The sequence below is a fragment of the Diplodia seriata genome (genome assembly GCF_021436955.1).
Source record: "Diplodia seriata strain FDS-637 chromosome Unknown scaffold_5, whole genome shotgun sequence".
NCBI lineage: Eukaryota > Fungi > Ascomycota > Dothideomycetes > Botryosphaeriales > Botryosphaeriaceae > Diplodia > Diplodia seriata.
Window position 1 is genome coordinate 2,673,715 of NW_027117312.1, and position 24,731 is coordinate 2,698,445.

The window sequence follows — 24,731 nt, forward strand, 5'->3', positions numbered from 1 at the left end:
TAGCCTCGCCCGTAAGGCGACAGTGCTAAATTAGAATACGATAAGAACACGTGCATGGAGTGATAGCTTGGTGAGCGTGGCTGGTTGGTTGTTGGTTGGTGCGCGGGTTGGTGGAGCTTATTCAGGCTAAGCGGATGCAATACCGTGTCCTCTTCTGCCAGAAGCAGCTGGCCGGTTGTGCTACCACGGGGCGGCGATGCTGGGCTGAGCGGCCGGTAAGGGCAGGCGGAAGGCGAATTCGCCCCCGGGATGCGCGGCAGTGATAGTATTGATGTGCGCCAGCCAACCATGGCCGCTTGTCGGCAGCCGTGGAATTGTAGAGCTGAGGCGGAAAGCCAGGGCAAAGTGGACCCTTGGACCCGGCCCAAGCTCCCAGCGCCAAGGCAGCCGTGCAGGGCTCTCCGCGCGGGCGAAACTAAAGGCCAGCTTGCACGTCTTCCGCCCGGCACTTGCCTTATAAATCACAGCTGGCAAGCGGGCCCTTACAAGAGCTTCGAGCAGCCTCTCCAGCACCCTCCTTCACACACCCTCCGCCCGAGTCAATTGCACACCACTCCACCATGAGAACCTTCAGGAACGCTGTCTTCGGCCTTATGGGCGCCGCCGCCCTTGCCTCTGCCTCTGATGTCGAGGAGCTCACCAAGGACTCGTTCAACGACTTCGTGGGCGGCAACGACCTCGTCCTCGCCGAGTGTGCGTCCCACCTCCCAGTCGCCCTTCGCAGCTGAACCGAGACTGACCTATGCTACAGTCTTCGCTCCGTGGTGCGGCCACTGCAAGGCCCTCGCCCCCGAGTACGAGGAGGCCGCCACCCAGCTCAAGGAGAAGAACATCAAGCTCGCCAAGGTCGACTGCACTGCGCACCAGGAGCTGTGCCAGGAGTATGGCGTCGAGGGCTACCCCACCCTCAAGGTCTTCCGTGGCCTCGACTCCATTGCCCCCTACGCCGGCCAGAGGAAGGCGGATGCGTACGTTGCTGAACACAAAACCGCCCCGAGAAGCTAGCCACTTGTACTAACGGCGGCCGTAGTATCGTGTCGTACATGACCAAGCAGTCGCTTCCCGCCGTCTCTACCCTCGCCAAGGACAGCCTCGAGGAGTTCAAGACCGCCGACAAGGTTGTTCTGGTCGCCTACTTCGACAAGGACGACAAGACTACCAATGAGACTTTCACCGCTGTCGCTAAGGATCTCCGTGATGAGTACCTCTTCGGTGCTACCAACGACGCCACCGTCGCCGAGGCTGAGGGCGTCAAGCAGCCCGCCATCGTTCTGTACAAGTCGTTCGATGATGGCAAGGACATTTACACTGAGGCTGTCGAGAAGGAGGCCCTTGAGAAGTTCATCAAGACCGCTGCCACTCCTCTTGTTGGTGAGGTCGGCCCTGAGACCTACTCTGGCTACATGAGCGTAAGTTTCAGTGCAAAATGAAGCCGAAATTCCGAATCTGACATTTGCAGGCCGGCATTCCCCTTGCCTACATCTTCGCCGAGACCCCCGAGGAGCGCGAGCAGCTCGCCAAGGAGCTCAAGCCCATTGCTGAGAAGCAGAAGGGCAAGATCAACTTCGCCACCATTGATGCTAAGACTTTCGGTCAGCACGGTGCCAACCTGAACCTTGAGGTCGGCAAGTGGCCCGCCTTCGCCATCCAGGACACGGCCAAGAACCAGAAGTTCCCCTTCGACCAGGAGCAGAAGATCACCGAGAAGGCCATCGGCAAATACGTCGACGAGTACCTTGCCGGCAAGGTCGACCCCAGCATCAAGTCGGAGCCCGTTCCCGAGAAGCAGGAGGGCCCTGTCGTCACCGTCGTCGCCAACAACTACCAGCAGGAGGTCATTGACAGCGACAAGGACGTTCTCCTCGAGTTCTACGCTCCCTGGTGCGGTCACTGCAAGGCGTAGGTTTTTCCATGCTCCGCGATTTCAGTGCAAACATGCTAACAGCCCTTCAGTCTTGCCCCCAAGTACGACGAGCTCGCCACCCTCTACGCCAAGAACCCCGACTTCGCCTCCAAGGTTTCCATCGCCAAGGTCGACGCTACTGCCAACGACGTTCCCGATGAGATCCAGGGTTTCCCCACCATCAAGCTCTTCCGCGCTGGCAAGAAGGACGAGCCGCTTGAGTACAGCGGGTCCCGCTCGGTCGAGGACCTCGCCAAGTTCATCGCCGAGAACGGCAGCCACAACATTGACGCCTACAACGCGAAGCCCGCGGAGAAGGGCGACGAGGACAAGCCCAGCCAGGCTCCGGCCGCGACCGAGAAGGCCGAGGAGGCCAAGGAGGGCATCAAGGACAAGGTCAAGGACGCCGCCGAGGCCGTCAAGTCCGCCGTCGTCGACGAGGAGGACATTGAGGGTCACGATGAGTTGTAAATTACGATCGCAACTTGACTTTGCACTCGGTTTGGGTAGTTGCTTCACGCAACGCGAGAAAAGAGTTTTTGCGGGTTTTTGTTTTGCCACCTCGAATACCAACCAAAAGGAGGGGCTTCTGTAGCATGGTTTTCAGGACTTAGTCGGTTTTTTAAGGGTCACGGTTATGCCGCTCGATAGGAGCATGCACTTGGGGTTTTCATGGGTTATTCTTGCAACGAAATCAACATGTACAACTATCTTCAGTTCCGTGTGAGATGGGTTCGATGTGACCAGATGTCCTTTCATAAATTGCGTCGGGAAGGTAAAGCCAAAAGCCAAGGTCGGAACAGGGGCTCCGCAACACTGTCCTTTTCCAGATGACGCTGGTAAAGGGAAGGAAGGTGGTTCCAGGGATTAGTAGACATGACGACCAAGGGCCGAAGCGATCTGGTGAGGGTCGCGTGTCCTCCCCTCTTCAACTGCCGAACCACGGATGACGGGCCAATAGCATACATGGTTCTAACCTCTTTTTGCGTGTTTCCGTTTGTTTCCGGTTCGCCGGGCCGTGAATCGCGGGGGGATATGGAGAAAGGCAATTAATGGTTATCTTTTTCTTTCCCGGTTCGCCTGGCCTTTCTTTGTCGGTTCTTGAGGACACGTTGTCGGAAACAAAAAGTCTTGCTGAGCGATTCGGCGTGCGTGTTGGCTGAGATGGTTACGGTCATCATCATGCTTAGGGAGGCCTGGTGACCGCGTGTGTCTGCCTTTTTTTTTTTTTTTTTTACTTTCCACGTGTCGGCACGTGGGGTCATATGGTGTGTTTTTGAGCACTATGCAGGGCCTGGATTATTGCATGGATATAACAGCGGAGGGCTCATGGTTGAGCTGGTTGGTTCGACCGGCCTTGCTCTCTCTCTGCATGAGGCTGCTTCAAGCCACACTGACCAACAAAAGAGCAGCGACTGCGGAGTGCCAGTCTCTTAATTTGTCAATACTCTGGAAAGAATTATGAATTGCATCGGTAAGATATAATGCTGGAGACCGACGAGAAGTCTTGATGGAGAATCTCAGTGGACTGTGTTAGCGGGCATACGACTCGATCATGGTTTCTTTGCGAACCCAGACACAGTGAAGTTTTTCAGTTTGGCTGAGAATGTGGCAGTTGGTCAATTGTGAGATTGTCAACTGCGGGGACGATGCCTGGTAGCGAACGCGATCTATAAGTGGAACGCGGACTGTCGACCTTGGATGAGCACTACCTGTGCGGCAGCGAAGGATGGTTCATGCCCTAAACTGAACTTTGTATCTGACGCGGAGACATAGACACATCCAACGTCTGGAATCCCGTGTGTGTGACGTATGGTTAGTTTCGGTGTTGCTCAACACCATGGATCAAGACCAGGACTGAGGCCCATGGAACTATATCTTGAGACGGGAGAGCACGGTCGGAGCATCTATCGGTATAGATCAATTGGGGACTAATAGTCCAATGAATGTCAATGAAGATTTTGCGCGCTTTCCATTTCAAGCCAACCGTCGCTGCTGCTGTCGTGCATGCGTAATAGTTCTGGGCTCGGGGAATGCATTCTCTCCCAGGGGCATGCACCTCTACTTGCTCTTGTGAGCTCTATGCCCTCATTCTGGGTAGTCTCGCTTAGTTTAGTGCGGAGCCTTGTTGAGTGACTTCATCAACAGGTAATGCTGGAAGCAACGAACAAGCATCAGTGTTTCTGCTCTAAACCACCATACTGATCCAGGTGAGTAAGTGGATTGTGACTAAAAAATGGAGATGGCAACACGATGTTCTCAGTCGCACAGCTTCTCCGATGTCCGGGTTCAGGTCTTCTGACGAATCACATACTTGGAGGCTGAAGTGGTATCTGGCATGGAAAGCTAAAGCAACTCCAGCTTCCTCTCCAGTACATAATTATGCCGGTCGGCAATTTGAGATCATAAGAGTCATCATATTTGAGAATTGGAAGGCACAGGACTAATGCAAAATGATGATGGGTCAAAGCTGAGTATCTGTTATATCGGGTTTTCCAACCCCCCAAAGAAAAGTAAATAAGAAGCCGGGAAGAAAGCGCACGAGTAGGCAGTTCGCTTGCTTTTGGATCTAACAGGATACTCTCTTTGGCTTCTACGTAGAACTGCAAGAGTTGGAATCAAGATAGCTTCAAATACCACATGAAGAACTCAAGAAACGAACCTCATGACCTAAGATCTCTCCACTAATATCTCAGCATGCAGGTCACGCGAGATGAGAGCCAAGGTAATTACTTACTCGGCGTAATTTCGTCATGTGCGTCCAGCGTCATCGACATCTGTACAGGCCTTTCCGTTTTCGTTCGGAAGCCGTCATGATCCGTTTATTTACGATCATCACCCGGCAGCCTGTGTTACGATGTGACCCACAGTGACGCAACGGCGCTTGGGATTCTTAAAGATGTGGCTGGAATAAATCAGGAATGACATCTCTGCAAGAGAGCTCGGTCAAGTCGAGACTGAAGCTATGCCTTTGTGTACTGACCTGTACCATAGAGCACAGCGCTTGAACTTGGATTTGAAAACGTCAAGAGACCTTTTTGGAGCGCTGTATCATGCAAGGACAAGATCAGATGGGTTGAGCCTTTCCACTTTTCTGGATTAAGCGGATCCCACACTTGAATGATCCACTACTCATCATCGTCACTTAATCATGGTGATCCTTTGGATTTTGAGAAATTGATGACAATCGCAGAACAAGGGCCGGAGTTTCTCGGAATGGCAAAGTATTACCAATACAAGGCCGCAGCACGAGTCTTGCAGTAATTAAAGACTTCTTCCTCCATTTCTCCTCTAACTGACTTGTGTAAAGGAGACGGACCCAACGAAGAATTAAAGCGAAGATGAGGCACTTCCACTTTACTTATCCTCTCCGTAGCCTTCACCAGCAACCGCATGAAGTCAACTGAGCTCAGGCGGCTCCCCAACTCCTGTCGTCACGCGAGCTTCCACTGGGGAACACACATTGACTCTGCGAAACAAAAGAACAGCAAATCTTCACTGCTTCGATGATATGAAGTGTTCTCAACGAGAAAGACACTTTCGCACAAGTATCAAGTCGAACTTGCGTGGTGGCGGCGTCCGCCACCCACCGCTATAGCCACCTTCCGAACAGTTTCGGCGATATTCCCAAGGGGAGGTTGAGTTGCTTCGATAGCGGCAGACTAATGGACTTCTGCATGAACAATTTTTGATGCTTGTCAGTAACTTTTCATGGTTGATGATGATCACCAATTTGGTCCTGTGTTGAAATCCGGAAGTTGCACAACGGAAGTGATTCGACTTCATCTTCCACTTCGCTCACACAACTCACACAAGACCAAAGTGTATCTTCCCCCTCTGCCATGCTTCTGCATTGCAGCTTTTAGATATTGTAGAGAAGGAAAGGTTCGCGCCGCGGTCATAATCCTGTTGAGCAGCCCCGTCCTTATTCCAGACCCTGAGTCCACGCGCTTCAGCATCAACCCAATCACTCACACGACCATGTTGCACTCTAGACTCCAACAAAGGCAGAAAAACATAAAGCCATTACCACATCTACACATGCCTACATTAAGACAAAAAAAGCCCATCGACCACTCCCCCGTCATTCATCTTTTGTACAGCCGCCTCCCCCCGTCATCATGTCGCCCACCACATCCTCCCTTCCTTCTTCCTCGCGCTTCCATTAGCATTCCTACCATAGCTCTTCGCATACCCATTGACCCCACCATCCCCTCCCTTCCCCGCCTTCTTGCCATCCCTCTCCTCCTTCGGCGGCGTCGTCAGCCGCGCCCACAGCTCCAGGATCCCCGCGCGCCGTGCCGGCAGCATGCTGTACTGCAGCGAATACAGGTTCTTGCGGTGGATGGGCGGCACGAAGCGGCCCGTGACCAAGCACAGGAAGACGCCGGGCGAGATGTAGTGCTTGCGGATGCGGTTGCCGAGCTGGCAGTACTGGTTGAACATGTCCCAGAAGCCGAGGGGGACGGACTGTGCAGCGAAGGGCGATCAGCGCGAGAAGGTAATGGATCGCGGTTTGAGCTTGGCTTACCTTGAGGATGATGTAGGATGTCGGCGCAGAGAGCGGTAGTTGTTCCGGTAGGCGTGCGGAACGGGTATCTTGAAGATCGAAACGGATGCCACCTACGCAGCAGTCAGTGGCCGTCGGTATCGGTGTGGATTGGATGGAGCCATACCAGGCAAACGCCGGGAATCCTTGATTCGGAGCATTAGTGCAAAAATGGGGAAATGGTTCAACAACATTAGCAGGGTATCCAGAACGGCTTTGAGGACGATGATGGCCATCCTCGCCGATGCAAAAGTGAGGTAGAAAACGAAGACGGTGGGGAGCAGGAAGAAGAGCAGGGTGAATAGAATCGTCCCCAGCAACAGCTGATCTAGATCGTAGTCGCATGAATCTATCCGGTTGCGCAGCACGTTGCGCTTCTTGCCGCGGAAGAGGTGAAAGAGCGAGAGAATGATGCTGAGCTGCCAGTTGAAGATGCGCGCCGACGCGACGTAGAAGGAATAGATGTGCAGCGTCAACACGGAAACGAGATCGGAGAAGAGCGAGATGGGCATCGTGGCGCCCGCAAAGCTAGAGAAGCCGATGAACTGGATGACTTCTGGGAGGAGGGGTCTAAGAGTTTCAATGCATCCTACATCAATCAGCACATGCGATGTGAGAGATTCAGGCGTGCTGCTTACCGGCCCAATAGTCGATGACCCATAGGAAAAGGTCTCCAAGGAATTGCGCCAACTCATTGTTGAGCTTCAACCCGGCGGGCCAGTCCATGAGCCAAGATATCATGCCGCGCAATCCATCTATTGACCACTCGGTAAGGATCTTGTTCACCTGGACAGCCACGAAATCCGCATTCTCAATTATATATGAGCCAAGGGCAATGCCAATGATTACGTCGTTTGCAACAAGCCATAGGCTGTTGTAGAAACGGATATACTCCGGATGGCTGTTCGTGATGCTCTGCCAGTTGACCTTCCGCTCCTGCAGCGTAAGGAATTGAATTGGCCAATAGCAGAATTGTTGCAGTCGTATATCGACTTGCTGGAAGGTAGCCGAGACGTCCTTCAGGGCGGCCGAATGCGGTAAAAGGCGCCAATCCAGGACACGGAGTATCACCTCGCCAGCAATGCGATGTGCTATCAGTCCCAAGATGAAGAGCCTTGCGATGACAGGGTACACGTAACAGCTCAAGATGTGCCAGAGCAACACAAGGATCTGGTGCCAAGCTGTCGTGGCCGATTCAACGACCCTTTCGCCCATGGACAACGCCCGTCTCGAACGAGTGCCGACCAGACCGACATTTTTTTGACAGAGGGCGGCGATCTCGTACGAGCAGTTGACCTGGTTGATAATGTCTGATAGCGACTGTTCTTTCTGGCTGGGAGTGTGCCGAATAACGGTATGCAGCCTCAGCTTCTGGGCCAGCTTCTGTTTTCGCTCCTTCTCTTGCTCCTCTTCTGCATCTATCCCGTCCAATGGTGGTATTCCCTTGCCTGCCTGAACCTGTTTGTCTGATAATGCCAGGGAGATGGGCATGAGCGAAAGATATTGCATGCGTCCCGGGTCCGGTCGGTCGAAGAGGATGACTTGGACGTTGAACTCGTCGGGTGAGTAGATGCGTGGGTACTTGGAGGAGGGGTTCGTGTAGGCGACAAGGGACTTCGGGTCGAACGATGTCGGAGAGTCACGGGGATTCAGGGCACCGAGGACCTGCAGCGACGTGTGGCCGCATCGTTCGAGGATGTCGTTGATGGGGTAGGGCGCGTTGCGGAACAGGGTGCCGACGCGCAGGGCGTTATCGACAGCCCGGAGCTGCAAAAGAGTGAGCATGAGGCATCTCGCCGCCGGCGTGCTCCGCTCTTACCTCGACATCGCGCAGCACTGTCACGACGAAGATGTCCAGCTCGGAGTTCCTCCATCCCACAAGCACGCCAGCGCTGGGCTTGGTGGGCGTGTCTGACGGCCAGAAAATGCGCATCAACCCATTGTTCGTGACCATGACAACATGCCGCACTCGGGTCAAAAGGAACCTCTGCGCCTTAGTTGTTCGCGTGCGGAGATGCCGCCTCCACTGGTGCGCGGGTGCTGGTGGTCATGTCAGCCTGGGCAGGTGGTTGCCGGGCGGCGGGGGACTGACCTCGGCAGCCTCGTGCGCGGCGATGCGCTCAATGGGTACGATGATGAGGAAGAAGGCAATTGACAGAACGAGGAAGCCCTTGGCGGCGCGCGTCTGCAGAGAGAAGGTCAGGTGGGAAGGATAGCAGGCGTGCGGGCGGACTCACCACAACCCCGTGGTCCCAGGCGAAGATGGCAAGTTCATACAGACGTGTGACGAGGTCCCAGCGCGCGGTGATGTAACCAGCTACGAAAATGCCCGCAGTTAGGACCGAGAAAGGGTGCATGGAGCGGAGCAGGCTTCGTCGACGTCGCAGGGAGAGGGCCGCAAGCGCTAGCGGAGGCGCAGGGAGCTGGAGGCTCAGGAGGCGGAGTGCGGTGCAGCGAGGGCTGGGGAGGGCTTGGTGGTGGGCGCGCGAGTCGCCGGCAGCATGGCGAGCGCGATGCGACTTGAGAGCGTGGTCAGTGATCCGGAGGTCCTCGTGGCTGCGTGGGTCAAGCAACGCCCTCGTCCGCCAGTGCTCGCCTTGGCGCGCCGGGCCCTGGCCAGCGCGTCGCTGTCCGCGCGCATCCCGCACAGCTCCAGCTCCAGCTCCAGCTCCACCGATGCACCCGGCCTGATGCGCCCGCCGCCTCCACGCTGACGCCTCGCTCCTGCGGTGTGCTCGCCATGTTTTCCAGGTACGCTCCGGTCCCGCGCAGCACAGTGTCACGCAAACCCGATCCTGCATGCAGCGCGCGTCGTCAAAGTCGCGTCGCTCAGCCGCCGCCGCATTCTCCGTCTCGGGCCGCCAATCGTCTCGGCTCGCTGACAATGGACCTAACCCTTCACCTGCACGCCCCCAGCCAGCAACCCGACTCCCCGTGACCACCCGCTATTCTTATCGCTGCATGAAATACTGACCCCCGACACGAAGTCTCCGGTGACCGCTAGACTCCACGACGCTCCTCCGCGGCATGCCATGGCTGTGTGCAAGTTCTTTCTCCAGGGCAACTGCAAGTTCGGCGGTACTTCTACTCTGCCTGCCTGTTTCTCTGCACCCGCCCCAACACTGACCCAGTCCAGACAGGTGCAAATTCGACCATCCCGGCGCCCAGAACCAGCTCCGTGGCAATCAGCAGAATCAGAACCGCTACGCTCCCCTGAACAATGCCAACACCGGCGGTCAAGCTGCCAGAGGCCCCCAGCGAGGTGAGTTACGAATTTTCCTTTTGCACGCTTCTTTACTGTCAGCCTTTGTTCCACATGACACCCCACCTAGCGCTCCCGTCAGTAATTCTTTTCCTACCCTTTTTATTACTTTTCTTCTTTTCCTACGTCATGTTCTAGAATCTCGCTTCCTTCTAGATTTAGATGGTGATACTGATTCTCCAAATAGGTCCCAGACACGACTTCAAGTGAGTGTCGTCAGGAGAAACTACCTGCATTGTTTCATATCTGATGCGTACGCCCAGGTATAATCTGGACCCCGACATCGTTCATGTCGACCTGACGTCTGATCGCCCAATATGGCCATTCTCGGTTTATGCGCCCGGCAGAACTGCTCCTCGGCACCTGATTGAAGGGCCGGTCATGGAGCAGAGTCCAGAGGAAATGCGTCTGCGTTACTATGCTGCCATGCGAACAGGAACTCCCCAAGAAGCTGTGAGTTGAGCGTGATTGGTGCTGTGCGAACTTTCTGATTGTCAAAACAGGCCCATGAGGAGACTCAACTGCTGGGTGAAATGAACCAGCAAATCCAAAATATCTTAGGCGATCTGAATGGCGCCTGTAGATACGTTCAGGATGGCGAGAATGTTCATCCTAATCGACTGGACAATACCGGTGGGGCACCGGGTCAACAACAGCAACAGACCGGCACTTTCGCTCGTGGTAACACAGGTATGGGGCAACCATCGGCATTTGGCACAGCGCCAAAACCCGCCTTCGGACAGCCAAGTGCATTCGGTGGTGCTTCTGGTCAGCAGCAAAGCGCGTTCGGCGCCCCTTCTCAGCCGCAAGGCGCATTTGGGCGGCCATCGACGTTCGGCGCGTCAGCAAATCAACCGTCGGCATTCGGGGCCCCATCTGCTCTCGGTGGCGCTGCCGCAAACCCAGCTTTTGGCAAACCGGCGTTTGGCGCTCCCTCAGCATTTGGACAAGCTGCAAATGCGGGATCTACAGCAGGTGCAGCGCCGGCGTTCGGCCAACCATCGCAGCCTAGTGCGTTTGGACAACCTGGAGGTGGAGCGTTCGGGGCGAAACCAGGATTCGGCCAACCGGCAGGCGGTAGTGCTTTTGGCCAACCCTCACAGCCAGGCGGAACAGGTGCATTTGGAAAGCCAACAGGGGCACCAGGATTTGGACAATCAGGATTTGGTCAAGCAGCTCAGCAGACCGGAAATAGCGGTTTCGCTCAATTAGGTCAACAGCAACAGCAGCAGCCAGGAGGGTTTGGACAAGCGTCGAATCAGCAAGCCGGAGCCGGAGCATTCGGACAACAACAGCCTTCAGCTAATGCTTTCGGCCAACCAGCCGCGAAGCCTGCTGCCTTCGGCGCGCCAGCCCAAGCAGCACCTAGTGCGTTCGGAGCTCCCACACAGCAAGCAGCACCCTCCGCGTTTGGAGCACCAGCACAGCAAGCAGCGCCCTCCGCTTTTGGAGCACCAGCACAGCAAGCAGCACCCTCCGCGTTTGGTGCCCCCACACAGCAAGCAGCACCAAGTGCATTCGGCCAACCCGCCATGAACGGCCCTTCCGCACCGCAATCGAATGGCTTCGGTCAACAACAGCGGCAGCCCCAATCCAACCCCACGCCTGGTGTCGCTGCTGGAGCTGATGTGTCGACTTACACTACGCGCGGTAATAATAACCAGCTCACCAGTTGGAAGGGCCAGCCCGTCCAGTACATGAACGGCAATCCTTGCTATCGTCGACCGGACAATGGTGCATGGGAGCGCATCTGGCTGCCAGATGGCGCCCCGCCGGAGAACCCATACTGCTACGCAAAGCCGGAGGTATATGGGGAAGTGCTGAAGGAGGCATATGAGTATCTGAACAGGACAGGAACCTTTAAGGATGGGATCATGCCGGAGGAACCACCGATGCACACAGCTATTAGGTGGGACGTTTGAGTAAGAAACGGTTCAATTGGTTATGAGGCGCTCGAAGGAAGCCACTCGACGAGTTAGAAGCACACACGGTGCGGAAAAAGGTGGTGTTTTTCTTTTCAACTCGCTACGCCGCACTGGCGTTCTTGCGCAAACAGACGTTCGCGAAGAGCACATGGCTTACATCCAGGAAATTCTATTTTTTTTAAAAAAAAAATTATCTTATTCACCTGTTTCACTGTAGGAGTAGGTGAATAGCCCTAAGCAGCTGTCATCTGTCACTTCCCTTTTCACCAGGCAAAATGGAATTCGCTATCAGTTTCACTGAGCCCTCGTCCAAATCCTCATGCCTCCTGCAACTTGGTTAACCAATAGAACACACCTGTTTTTATTGGAAGATCCGCGAGTAGGGCATCCCATTCCTTACTCAGTCTTCTATATCAACTAAATCCCTCAAAAAACAAGAACACCGCCCTTTAATTCACAAACCGCCTCAACCGCCGCTTCTTCCCCATGGCGCCCGTCACCTCGCCATCCCCGCCGCCTCCACCTTCCATCTTCTGCACCCACGGCCTCTCCGCCACATCGACGTCGACATCAACGTCCACGTCCACATCCGCCGCCGCCACCATCTCATCATCCTCCTCCTCCCCTTCATCTCCACCACCACCACCACCACCACCACCACCATCGTTCGCCACCGCCGCAGCAGCAGCAGAAGCAGCAACAGAAGAAGAAGAACCCCCCCTCGCCCCCGCCCCCTTCCGGATCCGCCTCCTCGCCTCGGCCGCGTGCAGCTCCTCCAGATACGCCCACCCGGGCGTGTCCATGCCCGTCCCCAGCACCAGCAGCGTGCGCTCGGGCGCCAGCTGCTCCTCTTCTGCAACCAGGTGCGCGCACGCGGGCGGCACCAGCACGTGCAGCGCGCGCCGCGCGGCGTCGACGCCGCGCACGAGCGCGAGGCAGACGAGGTGGGACGTCTGCGGGGAGGGGGGCTCGAGGTGGGCGGCGGCGTGTCTCCCGGCGGCCCCCACCGCCGGGGCCGGGGCTAGGAAGGGGATGTTTTCGGCTGGGGTGCGGAGGATGGTGGTGGTGTTGAGATGGGTCGTGGATGATGTTGTTGTTGTTGTTGTTGTTGTTGTTGGGGAGAGCGCGACGATGCCGACGACGGCGCCGTTGAGGACGGCGGCGAGGGTGTCGGGGCCCAGGGCTTCGCCGAGCGGCATCACAGCGAGGAAGTCGCGGGAGGATGCCGTCTCCTCCTCCGCTCCGCCGTCGTCCTCCTTTCCTTTCGCTGCTGCCGTCGCCGCCGCCGCGTACGAGAGGACGTAGGGTTTGTGCGTGGTGAGCGGGCTGGCGTCCCAGGATTGCGTCGCCGAGCCCTGAGTCGGGGCGGCAAGGTGGAAGTACGACAGCGTTTGCATGTCGCGGAAGTCGGCGGCGGTGCGGGTGGGAACGGTGCCAGAGGGTTGCGGGGGGATGGCTTGGAAGCGCGGGGTGGGGGAGACGGCGGCGGCGGCGGCGCGGAGCGCGTCGTGACTGCGGCTAGGTTCGTCGGTGGTGTAGGTCACGTCGGTGAGCGAGAGGCGGTCGATGAGGGTGGTGAGGATTTGGAGGCCGGTTCCGATGATCCAGCCGGGAGAGTTGATGATGATGGGGCCGTGGGTGTTGCCGAAAGTAAGGTGTTTTTGGTAGTGGGTCATCAGGTCGGTGACACATTCGATGAAGTGCTCCGGGTTGTCCCTTGGGCTTTTGGCGCCGATGAAGTGTGAGCGGACGGTTCGTTGGTGAGATCCGGTGCTGGCGCTCGGGTGGGTGTAGGGGGGCCCGAATATGGGTTGGCGGAGCTCAATGAGGGATATCTGACCCGGAGGCGAGTACTCGGGTTGGCCGGGGTCGATGTCCAACAGGAATATCGAGTGTTCATCTCTCTTCATGGCTTCCCGGTCGATGGTGAACATTCTGTTTAGGAGCAGCCTGGCGAATGTGGATTTGCCGGTGTTCTTTGGACCGCAGACCAGTATTTTCTCATAGACGCCAGGTCCACTCTTTGACGCTGCTGAGCAGATCTTGTCAATTGCTTGATGCCATTTCTGGGGGATCTCCAAATGGTAGAGTGGCCTGCACAGAGCATCGTCAGATAATCTATGGATCTGGTGGAGTGTCAGTAACCGCGAATATGTCGTTAAAGGAAGTATTGTTTTTACGTTTTCAAAAGACCACCGCTTCTTGTGATTCTTGAGGAACGATGAATCTGCGGAGTTCTCGCTTTTCCATAGTCGAGCGTACAATGGCGACAGCCTCTCCAGTGGGCTTATCCCACAGTCCACAGACTTGAGCTCCACTTCTGCACCGTCCGGGGATAAGCAGTGAATGACCGGAAGGGCGTGGCTGGCTGGAGCGAAGACTCTGTAAGGCTGTGCGTTGGGTCCGGCTCTCAGAATGGCTCCGTAGATTGTCACAACACCCCTTTTCACAAAGACGTCATAGACACCAATATTCGCTAGCGTCTCTCCAGATTCCAATCGAGCTACCATGCCGCTTGCATTGTTTTTGACCACCGTACCACGCCGCGGAGTCCACGACGATAGTTCCACTATGGGAGGTGGATATAACGCATTCTGGACCGCACCGCTTGACTGCGCATCGGTGCTTGCTGGGAAATTGGAATCATCTACATCATCCGGCCTTGGAAGATAGTCGGGCTCAAAGTCGTCTAAGCTTTCATCGCTGACCTCAGTTGTTGGGTCAGAGATGGGTTGAGCTGTTGCTTCAAGAGCTCTCCTGCGAGCTTCTACAGCAGAGACGGGTTTTGCGCCCGCAGCAGAGGGTACGGAACCGTGCTGCTCAGGAGCCTTTCGTCGTGCTTCCACTGCAGAGTTCGAAGACGACTTGTCCGGTTCCGTTGATGGTTTTGCTCTGCTTCTTCTCTTTGGTCTGCTGGGAACCTCTAGATTGTTGTCTGCGCCAGGGGTGTTTCCTATAGAAGCTTCGCTCGCAGAGTTTGAATCATCTTTGCTCTGTTGCTGGCGTCTTGCTCTCAACGCTGCGGCCGCACTTTGCGGAGCTGTGTCGACACTTCTGTCAGGCGTATTAGGTCAAAAGAACTGGACCTTGCATGAGAACATACGCGCTGGTGGGGTGTCAGAGCCCGATTGGTGGTCGATTTTCCGCCTCTTCACCATCTTTGAGTCAGTTTGCAGGGTGTTGGAATGGTCGGGTGCGGCGACGGCGGAAGAATTGGTTTGCGGAGTGCGATAAGATTAGATCCAGTGGTCCTCACCGCCTTCGGCAACCCGAGCGCAAAAACGCCGGCCCTGTCGAAAAAGTTTCCCGGCGCATGGTGCATGCGACTCCAATGTAACGAGCTCCACCATGTCCGCTGTCAAGAGAACGCCAATCCCCTTGCCCGGAAGGGCCACCGTGGCCGCCGCGGCCGCCGATACCCCCTCGAAGGCTCCCAAGCCGACCAAGAAACCGGCTCCCAAGTCGACCAAGAAACCGGCTCCCAAGTCGACCAAGAAGCCGGCTCCCAAGGACGATTCATCCGACGAGGAGAGCTCCAGCAGTGACGAGAGCTCGAGCAGCGAAAGCGTTGCCGCCAAAGCCAATGACTCCAAGAAGGAGCCCGTGAAAAAGGCGCAGGAAGCAGAACCCAACAGCTCGTCCGAAGCAAGCGAGAGCAGCGAGGAGAGCGAAGAAGAAGAAGAAGAGGAGGAGGAGAGTAGTGAGGAGGGCGACAAGAACGCAGAAGCCGAGCAACCTAAGAAGGCAGAGGCGAGCAAGGCAGCAACTTCGAGCGGCAGCGCAAGCGCAAGCGGCAGCGAGGAGTCCGGGAGTGAGAGCGAGAGCGAGGAGGAGAGCGAGGAAGAAGCCACTCCTGCGCAGACGTAAGGGCTCCACTGCAACGGTTAATGCCACTGAAACTAACCGATCACCAGCTCAAGCTCTTCAAGGACACACACTACCCAGTTCCGCGCTGCCGCCGCATTCGAGCCCCCGCCAGGATTCAAGGCCGTGAAGTCCGGTCTCAACCCTTCCTCCAACCTCGCCAAGCTCCTACAATCCACGGATCTCTCGAAAAAGCAAATATGGTACATGACTGCGCCAGCCGACATCGATATCAAGCAAATCAAGCAGTTCGCGCGGGGTAAGGCAGCGCTCAAGGAGCCTGCGATTGAGCACAAGGGCGTCGGTTATGCGTTCCTTCCAGAAGAGAAGGGTACACAGACGGGGAAGAAGCTCCTTGTGCCGTCGGAGAAGGGTTTCGCAGCCGGTAAGATGATATGTGCCAATTCGTTGGAAACTTTCTTTGCTGACCCGCTATCCATATAGTCCCGGTCGAGATCACGGAGACACTGCATCTGCAACAGGCTGTGAATCTTCCGAAGCTGTCTGAGAAGGTGACTGGTCCCGCGCGGAACACCGGCACTGTTCAAAAGTTCGTTGAACGCCCAGAAAGGCCTGCAAAACCGCAGCCGGAGGGACTGCGCATGCGTTTCAAGCCCTATGGTCACAGCGGAGATGCATCAGGCAACGTTTCCGACGACGAAAGCAGTGCACCGGTGCCAAAGCGGAAGCACGGCGAAGCAGACGCGCCTGCAAGCTCCAAGAAGTCTAAGAAGGAGAAGAAGCCAAAGGAGAAGTCCCGCATACCGGAGGACGCGGCGGGAGAGGCTATGGAAGGCGTCGAGGCGACAGCGGACGCCGGCGAGGCGGAGAAGAAGAAGAAAAAGAAGGAGAAGAAGGATAAGAAGGACAAGAAAAGCAAGGCATAATACCCGGCGACGGCGTGCAGGATTGGCTAGGGGGACTGCCAGCAAAAAGCATGATTGCGAATTTCTTGCCAAAAAGGGATTATCAGGGTCCAGGAGTTTGTCAGGGATTGTGTGCTTTGTACAGAGCCAATGTTTCCGTAGACGCAGCGGCGCATCAGACGTCATGCGTACCTATGCAATGGACGTCTCCAGGCATAGCCGAGGCGAGCCACACTTGACTAGCGCGCCTCTATCTTAGGGCGGCCGTTGGACGCTGACGGGGCGACGTGATGATGATCAGCCTTGGCGTCTGGGGTGGGCGGGCAGTGGCGACCAGTCCCCTGTTGTTTTTGATGCGGCGCTGGCGCAGAGACAAGCTGCCGGCCGAGCAACGCGCTCCATGACATGGAAAACACCACGCCCGCCGCATTCGTCGTTGCGCGCCCGCCTCTAGCCCGGCCTGTCTCCCGCCATAACACACCAGCGTCGCCCCAGAAATCACCAGACCGCCCGCCCACCGCCGTCAACGCGACGCACCACTGCACACCATCCGCGCCCCCTTTGCGCTCCACGATTCTGCCGCAGTCGGTCACCGCTGATCGCGCTGCGCCCAGACCCCAGAGCCGAAACAAATCTGAACGGGGCAGCGGGAGATTATAGCGCGCCCCGACCGGCGCCTCATCGTCCGATTTCAACTGTGCCCAAGCAGCAACACCGCCGCAGACACCTCCCCGCCCACGCCTGCTGCCCGCCCGAACCCCCGCTTTATGGGCCCCAGATGGCTCGGAAATCCACCGACGACGAGGATGTGCGCTCCTTCGACCACTCAGACCCAGAGCTGCCGCCGCTGCCCTCGGACGACGACGACAGCTTCCTGCGCCCGCCCAGCGACAGCGCCGACAACAGCCACCTGGGCAGCGATGGAGGGAGCGCCATAATGGAGCGTGAAATGCAGCGCAAGCTGCTGGACATTGAATCGAGCTTCCTGCCGGACCGGGACGCCGACAACTCGGAGGCTGCCCAGGCCTCGACAGGAGCGGATGATACCTACGTGTACGGAGCTTCGTCTCTACGGCCGCCGCCGAGGAACGGTGCAAGAGGCAACGGCCGTTCGAGGGACTCCAGCGGCCGAAGGTCGGTGCATGCGGAGAATGTCGCGCTGCCTGAATCGCCTGCGCATCCCGACGACGCTCACGGAGCCCCGGCATCAGGCCAAGGGCATTACGACGAGGGAGATCGTTTTGAGGAAGGTGACAGCTCGTTTGACGAGCACGCGCCCTCGTCTCCAACCGCTGCCGCAGCGGAACGCTCCCAATCAAGACCAGAAGAACAGACCAGTAAACAGACCGAGCCAATTATCGAAGTTAGCCATGCCGAAAACCAGGGGCAACAACATGAGGAGGATGCCCAGTCGCAAAGGTCATTCCGGCCGACCTCGAGTACCTCTACAGTAAAAGCCGAGAGAGCCGAGCACGACTGGAACGGGGACGACGAACGGCGGTCAAGATTTCGTGACACGTTTTCCTCCACAATCACAGCACGCAATCCCTCGAATGCCTCCAGTGTTCGCAAGAGGCCCAGCTTCCTACGGGACCGTAGCAGGGGCCCCAGCCAGCGCTCTACAACGTCGTCTTTCGCCGGCAGGTCAGAGAGCTCGTTCGGCGACACTAGAGACAGCTCAGATTTTGCTCTCCAAACCGGTGGTGCCTTGCCTGGCACAGGCATGCGAGGTTCCGACCGCGACCTGTCTCGACTACCAAGTTTAGGGAGCATCGCCTCGTCAATCTCTGGAAACAGCGAGGGCAGGCCATCTCTCGACCGCGCAAGGAGTACACTGTCTCAGGCAGACAACAACCTGGAACGTCTGGACGAAGAACCCCGGCCGACGTCCGCTTCGCCGCCCGCTACACCGACTGCACGACCATTCAGCTCCGGGACAAATAACATGACGGATACAGTCATCACCAAGCACGTACAAAACATTCGTGTCCCCGACACGGTTGCGAGGGAGTACCGGGAAAAACACGCAAAATCCCCAGAAAGACCGTCCACGGCTAGTCAATTCGCTTTCAGCAGCCGCACAAAGCATAACCTTACGCTCAAGGAGCAGAATAGCAAGATTGACAAGCTGAGCAAGGAGAACTTCGACCTCAAGCTGAAGATTCATTTCCTTGATCAGGCGTTGCAGAACCGGTCCGATGAGGGTGTCAAGGACATGATCTCGAAAAATGTCCAGCTGCAAACCGACCTTGCCACCGAAAAGAAAGAGAACCAAAGCCTGAGGAGGAAGGTGCGCGAGCTGGAGAGGAAGCTGAAGGCGCAAGAGGAAGGCATGGCGGCGGCGAAAGAGAAAACAACCGGCTCGGACGATGAACGGGGTGAAGGCTTTAACGGCCAAGGTGAAATGGAGGAAGAGATCACATACTTGCGTGAATGCTTAACCCAATCCGAGACCGAAATTGACCGGCTTAAAGAGGAGGGTCTGGCTAAGGAAGTGGAGAAGAGGCGCATGGCCGAGTACGTCAAGTCCATGGGAGACCGCAAGAATTCCGAGCCTTCCGCCGGTGTCGAGGAAGCCATGGAGATGTGGAAGGACCTGCTGGAAGCCGAGACTGCACGTCGCGAACAAGCCGATGACGATGCGGAACGCCTGCGTGACGAGATCCGCCGCCTGAAGTCTGAGCGCGAGCAGCCTTCGCAGCAAGCGCCCAACATCCGTCATGGCCACAACATGAGTCGGGGGAGCCGGTTGTCATTCGGTCGATCACAATCGGGCTCCGATGGCACCACGGACAATCGCGCAGGCACGAGTGCCAGTAGCGTCACCCTCGTTGACCAGCTCAAGCATGAGAACGCCGAGCTGCGAAGAGACCTAGGCGCTCAAACCTCCATGCTCGTCTCTCGAAACCGCGAGAGGGAACGTTTGCAACAAGAGATCGAGGATCTCAAGCTATCGGTCCGCCGCGGTGCTGGCGGTTCAATAGTCGGCGACAGCATCTTCGAGCGGTCGATATCTCGTGCAAACAATCATAGGCCATCGTCCCGGAGTAGTGCAGTGACAAGAACCAACGACATGGACGATGCTGAGCGGGATGAATATGAGCAGAGGCAAGCGGAGCTCAGGGACCAAATCGCCGAACTGAAGATGACAAACCAGGAGTTGGAGAAACAGCTGAACAACACACTGGACGAGCTAGAGCGTACAGAAGAGAATATGCGTCAGCTGGATCGCGAGAACGCCAACCTGATTGAGGATGTGAGGAGCATCCAAAACGAGCGGGATGATATTCTCCGGTCATTGGAGCAGAAGGAAGGAGAGTTCGATTCGCTGCGGGAGGAGGCCGAGGACGAAATCGATGGGTACGAACAAGAACTTCATCAGAAGGAGCAGGACCTGGAGCGCTTGATCAACGACCTCGAAAACCGCAACGAGGACTTCGAGGCCCTGCAACAGGAGATGAGGAACGTCAGCGAGAGTTTGGTGATGCTTGAGGATGACAGGAACGCCAGTCAGCGCAGGATCCAGCAGCTGGAACAGGAACTCGAGGACGCCAATCAGGAGTTGGAGTCGCTCGACCAGAAGCTGCACGAAGCTCAGCAGAAGATCGAACGCTTCGAGGTCCAACAGGAGTCGAACCAGAGTGAAATCACTTTCTTGCGCGAGGAGCAGGAAGGCGACAAGATCCGGATCGGTGATCTTGAGGCTGCCCTGAATGCGGCACAGATGAACATTCAAGAGGAGAGGGAACGCTACAAGGACCTGGAGGATCGTGGCTCGGAAGAAATCAAGCAGCGCGAGGCGCTCGGCAGCCAAGAGAAGGAGCAGTGGCAGAAGGCTTTCGACGATCAGAACGCGCAGAACACCAAGGCTCGAGAGGAAATCCGTCGTCTTCGCAAGGAACTCGCTTTCAAGGAAGCCGAGGCTACCAACTGGAAGCAGAGGCTCGATGATCTTGAGACCAGTCTTCGCGACGCTCTTGGCAGCTTGGACGGCACCAAATCCAGCTTGCTCAAGGTAAGCTATACCCATCCACCACTGAGTTACTCTGTACTGACACTGGGACAGGACGTCGGCAAGCTTCAGAGAGACCTCGACGAAACCATGATGGATCTCGACCACGCGCGGTCCGAATTGGCGGACAAGGAGCGTACCCTGCGTAACCGGGACACGCTCCTTGAAAGTACCAGCTTGGAAAGCCGCAAGTTGGCTGACATGCTTGACAAGGAGCGGCAGCTTCGGATGCAGGAGAAGCGTCAATTCGAGCAGTCGCAGAGGAAGGACCAGAGCAATACGCGCACCATCCAGTCATACGAGACGCGCATCTCTGAGCTGGAAACTTCGCGCAGTCAAGACCGCCGGCGGATCAACCAGCTTGAGGCGCAGTATAAGGAACAGCTGCTCGAGCGCAACAACCTCTTGCTCGCGCTCTGGAACCGTCTTTCTACCCTTTGCGGAACTGATTGGGCTCAGCGCAACAGCATGGTGAACGGAGAGCTGCCAACGCTCGAGGTCATCGGCCGCAGCCTTCCCGGCTTCAGCAAGAACGTCCTCGCCGCCATCAAAATGGTCGAGGGCATCATCGGCGGGTTCAAGGTGCGAATTCGCGGCATCGAGAAGGATCTGTGGAAAGAATACCAGACAATAGAGCACAAGCTCGACGTGAAAGTCAAGCACCTCGACGGGCTCGAGAAGACGATCCGCTCGGGCAGCATGGGCATGATCCGCAACGAGACGCTCAACAACGAGATCTCGCGGCTGAAGAGCGAGAACAAGCACCTCAAGGCGGACCTCAACCTCTCGCGGCAGGGCACGCGCTCGTCGGGCGACTCGGGCGACCGCCATCACCACCACCCGCCACCGCAATCGTCCCGCGGGCCCCAGCACCGCAGCGTGTCGGGCCCGCAAGGCATCAGCAACGTCAACCGCCACTCGATAGCATCGACGCTGCTCCGCCACAACTCCAGCGCCGACCTGCTGCAGCACAACCACTCGTCGTCGTCCTCGTCGCCCTACGAGAACAACCCGCCCACGTCCAACCCGGCCCCCGCCACCCCCGCCGTCCAGCCCACGGAGCAGCGCTGGATCGGCCGGCTCAAGGAGCTCGAGCGCCGGCTGAAGGCGGAGCGCGAGGCGCGGCTGCTGGACCGCAAGGGCGCCCGGCAGCGGCTGCAGGAGGGGAAGGCGGAGAACGAAGAGCTGAAGAACATGTTGGAGCGCGAGAAGGATCGCGCCGAGAGTAATGGCGGGGGGAGCGGGCGGAGCAGTCCCAGCCACGCCGCATTTCCGACCATAGGGACGCGGTGATCAGGAAGGATGAGAGAGGAGTTAATTATCAGTCAGGATGGATAGAGAGCTTTTGGCTACGTTTTTTTCGTCTTCGCCGTTGTTGTTGTTGTTTCTTTTTCTTCCCCTTCCTTCGTCTCTCTCCTCCTTTCGATTCATGATTTGTTACGCTTCCTTCTGTTTCTGTCTCGTTTGTTTTTTGATTCGGGGAGCGATTGGAAAGCGTCGCTGTTTTTGGATGGTTTGGGTCATGGGTGTAAACACGCCTAATCCTTACTCATTCTTCGGTTTTTCTTGCGTGTATTATGCCTTTTGCGGCTACTTAAGGCTGGGCTTGTTCTTCTTGCTATAGGGAGATTTGCGGCGGGGGGCTGGCGCTTTGATGGAGTTGGTGTCTAAATTTTTATTTTTTTTGGTGGAAATCCCTGTACGATGTGGATAAAGGAGAAAAAGGGGCGATTTTTCTTTTTCGTTATTCTTTCTTCTGTCTCTTCTTCGCATGGTCTTATCGCTGTGCTGGTCGTTCCTATGTAAAAGGTTAGGAGAGGTAGAGAGAGGTATCTATGTCGTTTGATCTGGTGGCCTTCTGAAGCGGTCAGTGAGAATATAATCCTCGGGAGATGGACATGCTGCGGCTCCGAAAGCTGTCATTGCTGAGGCCGCGGTTGAACTTGAGTGATGCAGTTGATCCGCGCCGCACGGCTTGCTCGGAAACTTGCTTGGGGCTTTGAACTTCTCGGGATGGAATATATATCTTTTGAATACACTGAGGCTTTGTTCAAAGTGCACACAGTGTCGAGTAATGGGCTTCCTACTCATGGGTGCCTCGAGGAGTACGTGTCCATGTGTCCATGTTGCCTGCTTGACCCTCCTGGATATGTGCAATCTTCCGGACACCACGTCACCAAAGACTGCTGTCGGCATTTGCAGATCGATATCAGCCTGAAGCAACCTACCTAATACTATTGCGCAGTGCATCAACATCCAGTGAACTTTCCAACAGATGATGGCGAGTAGGAGGACCAAGGCACTGCCAGGCTATATAGCCATCTTCAAATGACAAGATCCGAGTCGAAAGCATTGTTTCCTGCATCGCCCAATCCCTTTCTTGCGGTTGGCTCCAGACTGGTACGATTGCCAGGTACTTTCCCGATGAACGCTGTCTCCTTTGCAACCCCGCCAGTTGTAGCTGTAATTTTGCAAAGACAAGAGTACCGATTTGGAACGGAAGATTGTAGGAATCCTTTGTGACAGTTGCACGATTTGCTGGCAGCAATGGTGACATATACGCACTTGAAGATCCTTCCCATCTGTGCGATCTGATATTGTATGTCGGAGTAATCATCTTGCGCAATACAGAAGCTGTCGATCTATAGGTATTCCGGTGCCATTTCGCGTGCGACTCGAATGGCATCCTGGATGGTCTGAGGAAGAGTGACTACAACTATGCCGAACGAGGCCCGAGAAAGCTTTTCCCTGGTTGTTTTGTGCGGTTGGTCTCCTCCCAAACAGTAGCTGAGGGTAGCGTAGCGGATAGGCGTTTTTGGAGGCTCCAAGAAGACGACATGGCAATCCTGATCGATGTAGATGAGCCGCTTTGGAATGAACTGTTCCTAATATTCACGACGGCATTGCTCATGATGCTCGTTGCAAGTCATCAACCATGAGCAGACTAACCGGAATACCTCATCTGAATCATTTTTGAGTGGTGGTTTGGAAAGGAACATTGTTTTGCATCTGCGGAGGTTACGCCCAAAGTGGCCATATACTGCTGGCCTTCCCCTTCATCCCATGCTTCAATCGCCGACTTTGACCGTGCGAGCCAAATATCAACGGACACTCTCTCACAGTGAGAGCAGCAAGTGTGTATTCCATGTTCATCAAAACCCTCAGGCCAATCACCGTTTGGATGGCGTAGAGGCAGTCTACACGAGAAAGGCAATGTTGCTTTGCATCTTCTTGAGACTTGAGTCGCCTCGTAGATGCATTGCCCATTTGACTTGTATGCTCCCATTTTGCATCGACCCCAGCTAGGTAATCAGAGCCTTGGCCGAGAGATGTGGTGGCCGCTCCGCCCGCTGCATCTCCCCAAGCTCTTTCGAGCCGAGAGAGATACGCGAGACTCCACTTCCCTGCAGATCCCTCGGTCTTGGGCCGTGCCGAACAGGAAGCACTTGGGGCCGGCACACTCAATATTTGTGCATCAATAACGATCCTGGCGGGGGAACGAGGCGTTCCGCATCTAGAACGCTTCACCGGCAACAAGCATTGGCCGCCACATCATCGCTTGCGGCCATCCATCAGTGTGAAACCTAGAAGCTTCTCCAATATTACGTCCACTTTCCACTTGACGATAGGTGTCATCTCCCTATCCCATCTCTCTCTACAGTAGTTGGTCCCTCATCAACATTGCGCCCCCCCCCCCTTCTCCCTATCCACCCCCCCAAACCACCCCCCGTAAGAACCCCAAAAAGACCCCGCCCCTAACCCCTTTCCTCCCCTCCCTACCAAACGCATGCGCAATCCCTATCTCCACCCGTGTCTCCGTCATTTCCAGAACCGCGGCCCGTGCCGTATAAACAAACCGGAACAATATAGAAAAAAAAAAAAAAAGAAAGCAAAGGCAAAAGAGGACTAGCACCTGGTATGTGTGTGTGCTCATCCGGCATTCAACCACAACGCAAAGCACCAAGAACGTGTCAAAAAGCTCAGCGGCACGACTCAAAGAAACGCACCAGGTGAGGCCGGCAGATAGTAGGTATAAAAAGAAAAACGAAAGGAAAAAAGGGGGGACGCAAAGGAGACGCACGTCTGTACTCGCTCGCTCAGCGGAGAAAGGCAAGAAAAGGAATTGAGGAAAGCGCGCACGAGAAGAAGAAGGGGAAAAAAAGGACAAAGAAAAAAAACTGGGACCGAAGAGTCGATATTTGCTATAGACAAATAAACATAGAGAAGAAAAGGACAAAGCACGCTTTCCTTGCCTTTGACGCCGCGCTGCTTCTGGGTATTTTTTGTTGGAAAAAACGAGCTTGCTTGCAACAAAATCCATGGAGAAGAAGTAGAAGAAGAAAAAGAAGA

At 56.0% G+C, this 24,731-nt stretch overlaps 6 protein-coding genes across 6 annotated transcripts; 4 read left to right on the plus strand and 2 right to left on the minus strand.

The window, feature by feature from the left end:
* Positions 1-560: 560 nt before the first annotated feature.
* PDI1 (protein disulfide-isomerase precursor) lies at positions 561-2,374 on the plus strand (the record flags this gene model as incomplete). The annotated part of the gene is made up of 5 exons (XM_066777237.1): positions 561-693; positions 752-968; positions 1,031-1,409; positions 1,460-1,899; positions 1,954-2,374. The coding sequence occupies 5 exons, from the start codon at positions 561-563 to the stop codon at positions 2,372-2,374; spliced, it is 1,590 nt and encodes a 529-aa protein (XP_066633079.1).
* A 3,648-nt stretch (positions 2,375-6,022) lies between these two features.
* On the minus strand, positions 6,023-8,809 carry gpi1 (pig-Q; the record flags this gene model as incomplete). Its single annotated transcript, XM_066777238.1, has 7 exons — positions 6,023-6,373; positions 6,435-6,526; positions 6,580-7,041; positions 7,091-8,219; positions 8,272-8,478; positions 8,545-8,637; positions 8,690-8,809. 7 exons carry the CDS (start codon positions 8,807-8,809, stop codon positions 6,023-6,025), a joined length of 2,454 nt encoding a protein of 817 aa, XP_066633080.1.
* An 863-nt stretch (positions 8,810-9,672) lies between these two features.
* Positions 9,673-11,636, plus strand: SLS55_005797 (uncharacterized protein; the record flags this gene model as incomplete). Its single annotated transcript, XM_066777239.1, has 4 exons — positions 9,673-9,714; positions 10,218-10,404; positions 10,458-10,470; positions 11,387-11,636. The coding sequence occupies 4 exons, from the start codon at positions 9,673-9,675 to the stop codon at positions 11,634-11,636; spliced, it is 492 nt and encodes a 163-aa protein (XP_066633081.1).
* A 452-nt stretch (positions 11,637-12,088) lies between these two features.
* Positions 12,089-14,100, minus strand: GRC3 (Polynucleotide 5'-hydroxyl-kinase grc3; the record flags this gene model as incomplete). The annotated part of the gene is made up of 2 exons (XM_066777240.1): positions 12,089-13,733; positions 14,096-14,100. 2 exons carry the CDS (start codon positions 14,098-14,100, stop codon positions 12,089-12,091), a joined length of 1,650 nt encoding a protein of 549 aa, XP_066633082.1.
* An 887-nt stretch (positions 14,101-14,987) lies between these two features.
* Positions 14,988-16,390, plus strand: SLS55_005799 (uncharacterized protein; the record flags this gene model as incomplete). Its single annotated transcript, XM_066777241.1, has 3 exons — positions 14,988-15,502; positions 15,554-15,888; positions 15,948-16,390. The coding sequence occupies 3 exons, from the start codon at positions 14,988-14,990 to the stop codon at positions 16,388-16,390; spliced, it is 1,293 nt and encodes a 430-aa protein (XP_066633083.1).
* Positions 16,391-17,147: 757 nt separating this feature from the next.
* On the plus strand, positions 17,148-21,674 carry SLS55_005800 (uncharacterized protein; the record flags this gene model as incomplete). Its single annotated transcript, XM_066777242.1, has 2 exons — positions 17,148-20,384; positions 20,436-21,674. 2 exons carry the CDS (start codon positions 17,148-17,150, stop codon positions 21,672-21,674), a joined length of 4,476 nt encoding a protein of 1,491 aa, XP_066633084.1.
* Between the last annotated feature and the right edge of the window lie 3,057 nt (positions 21,675-24,731).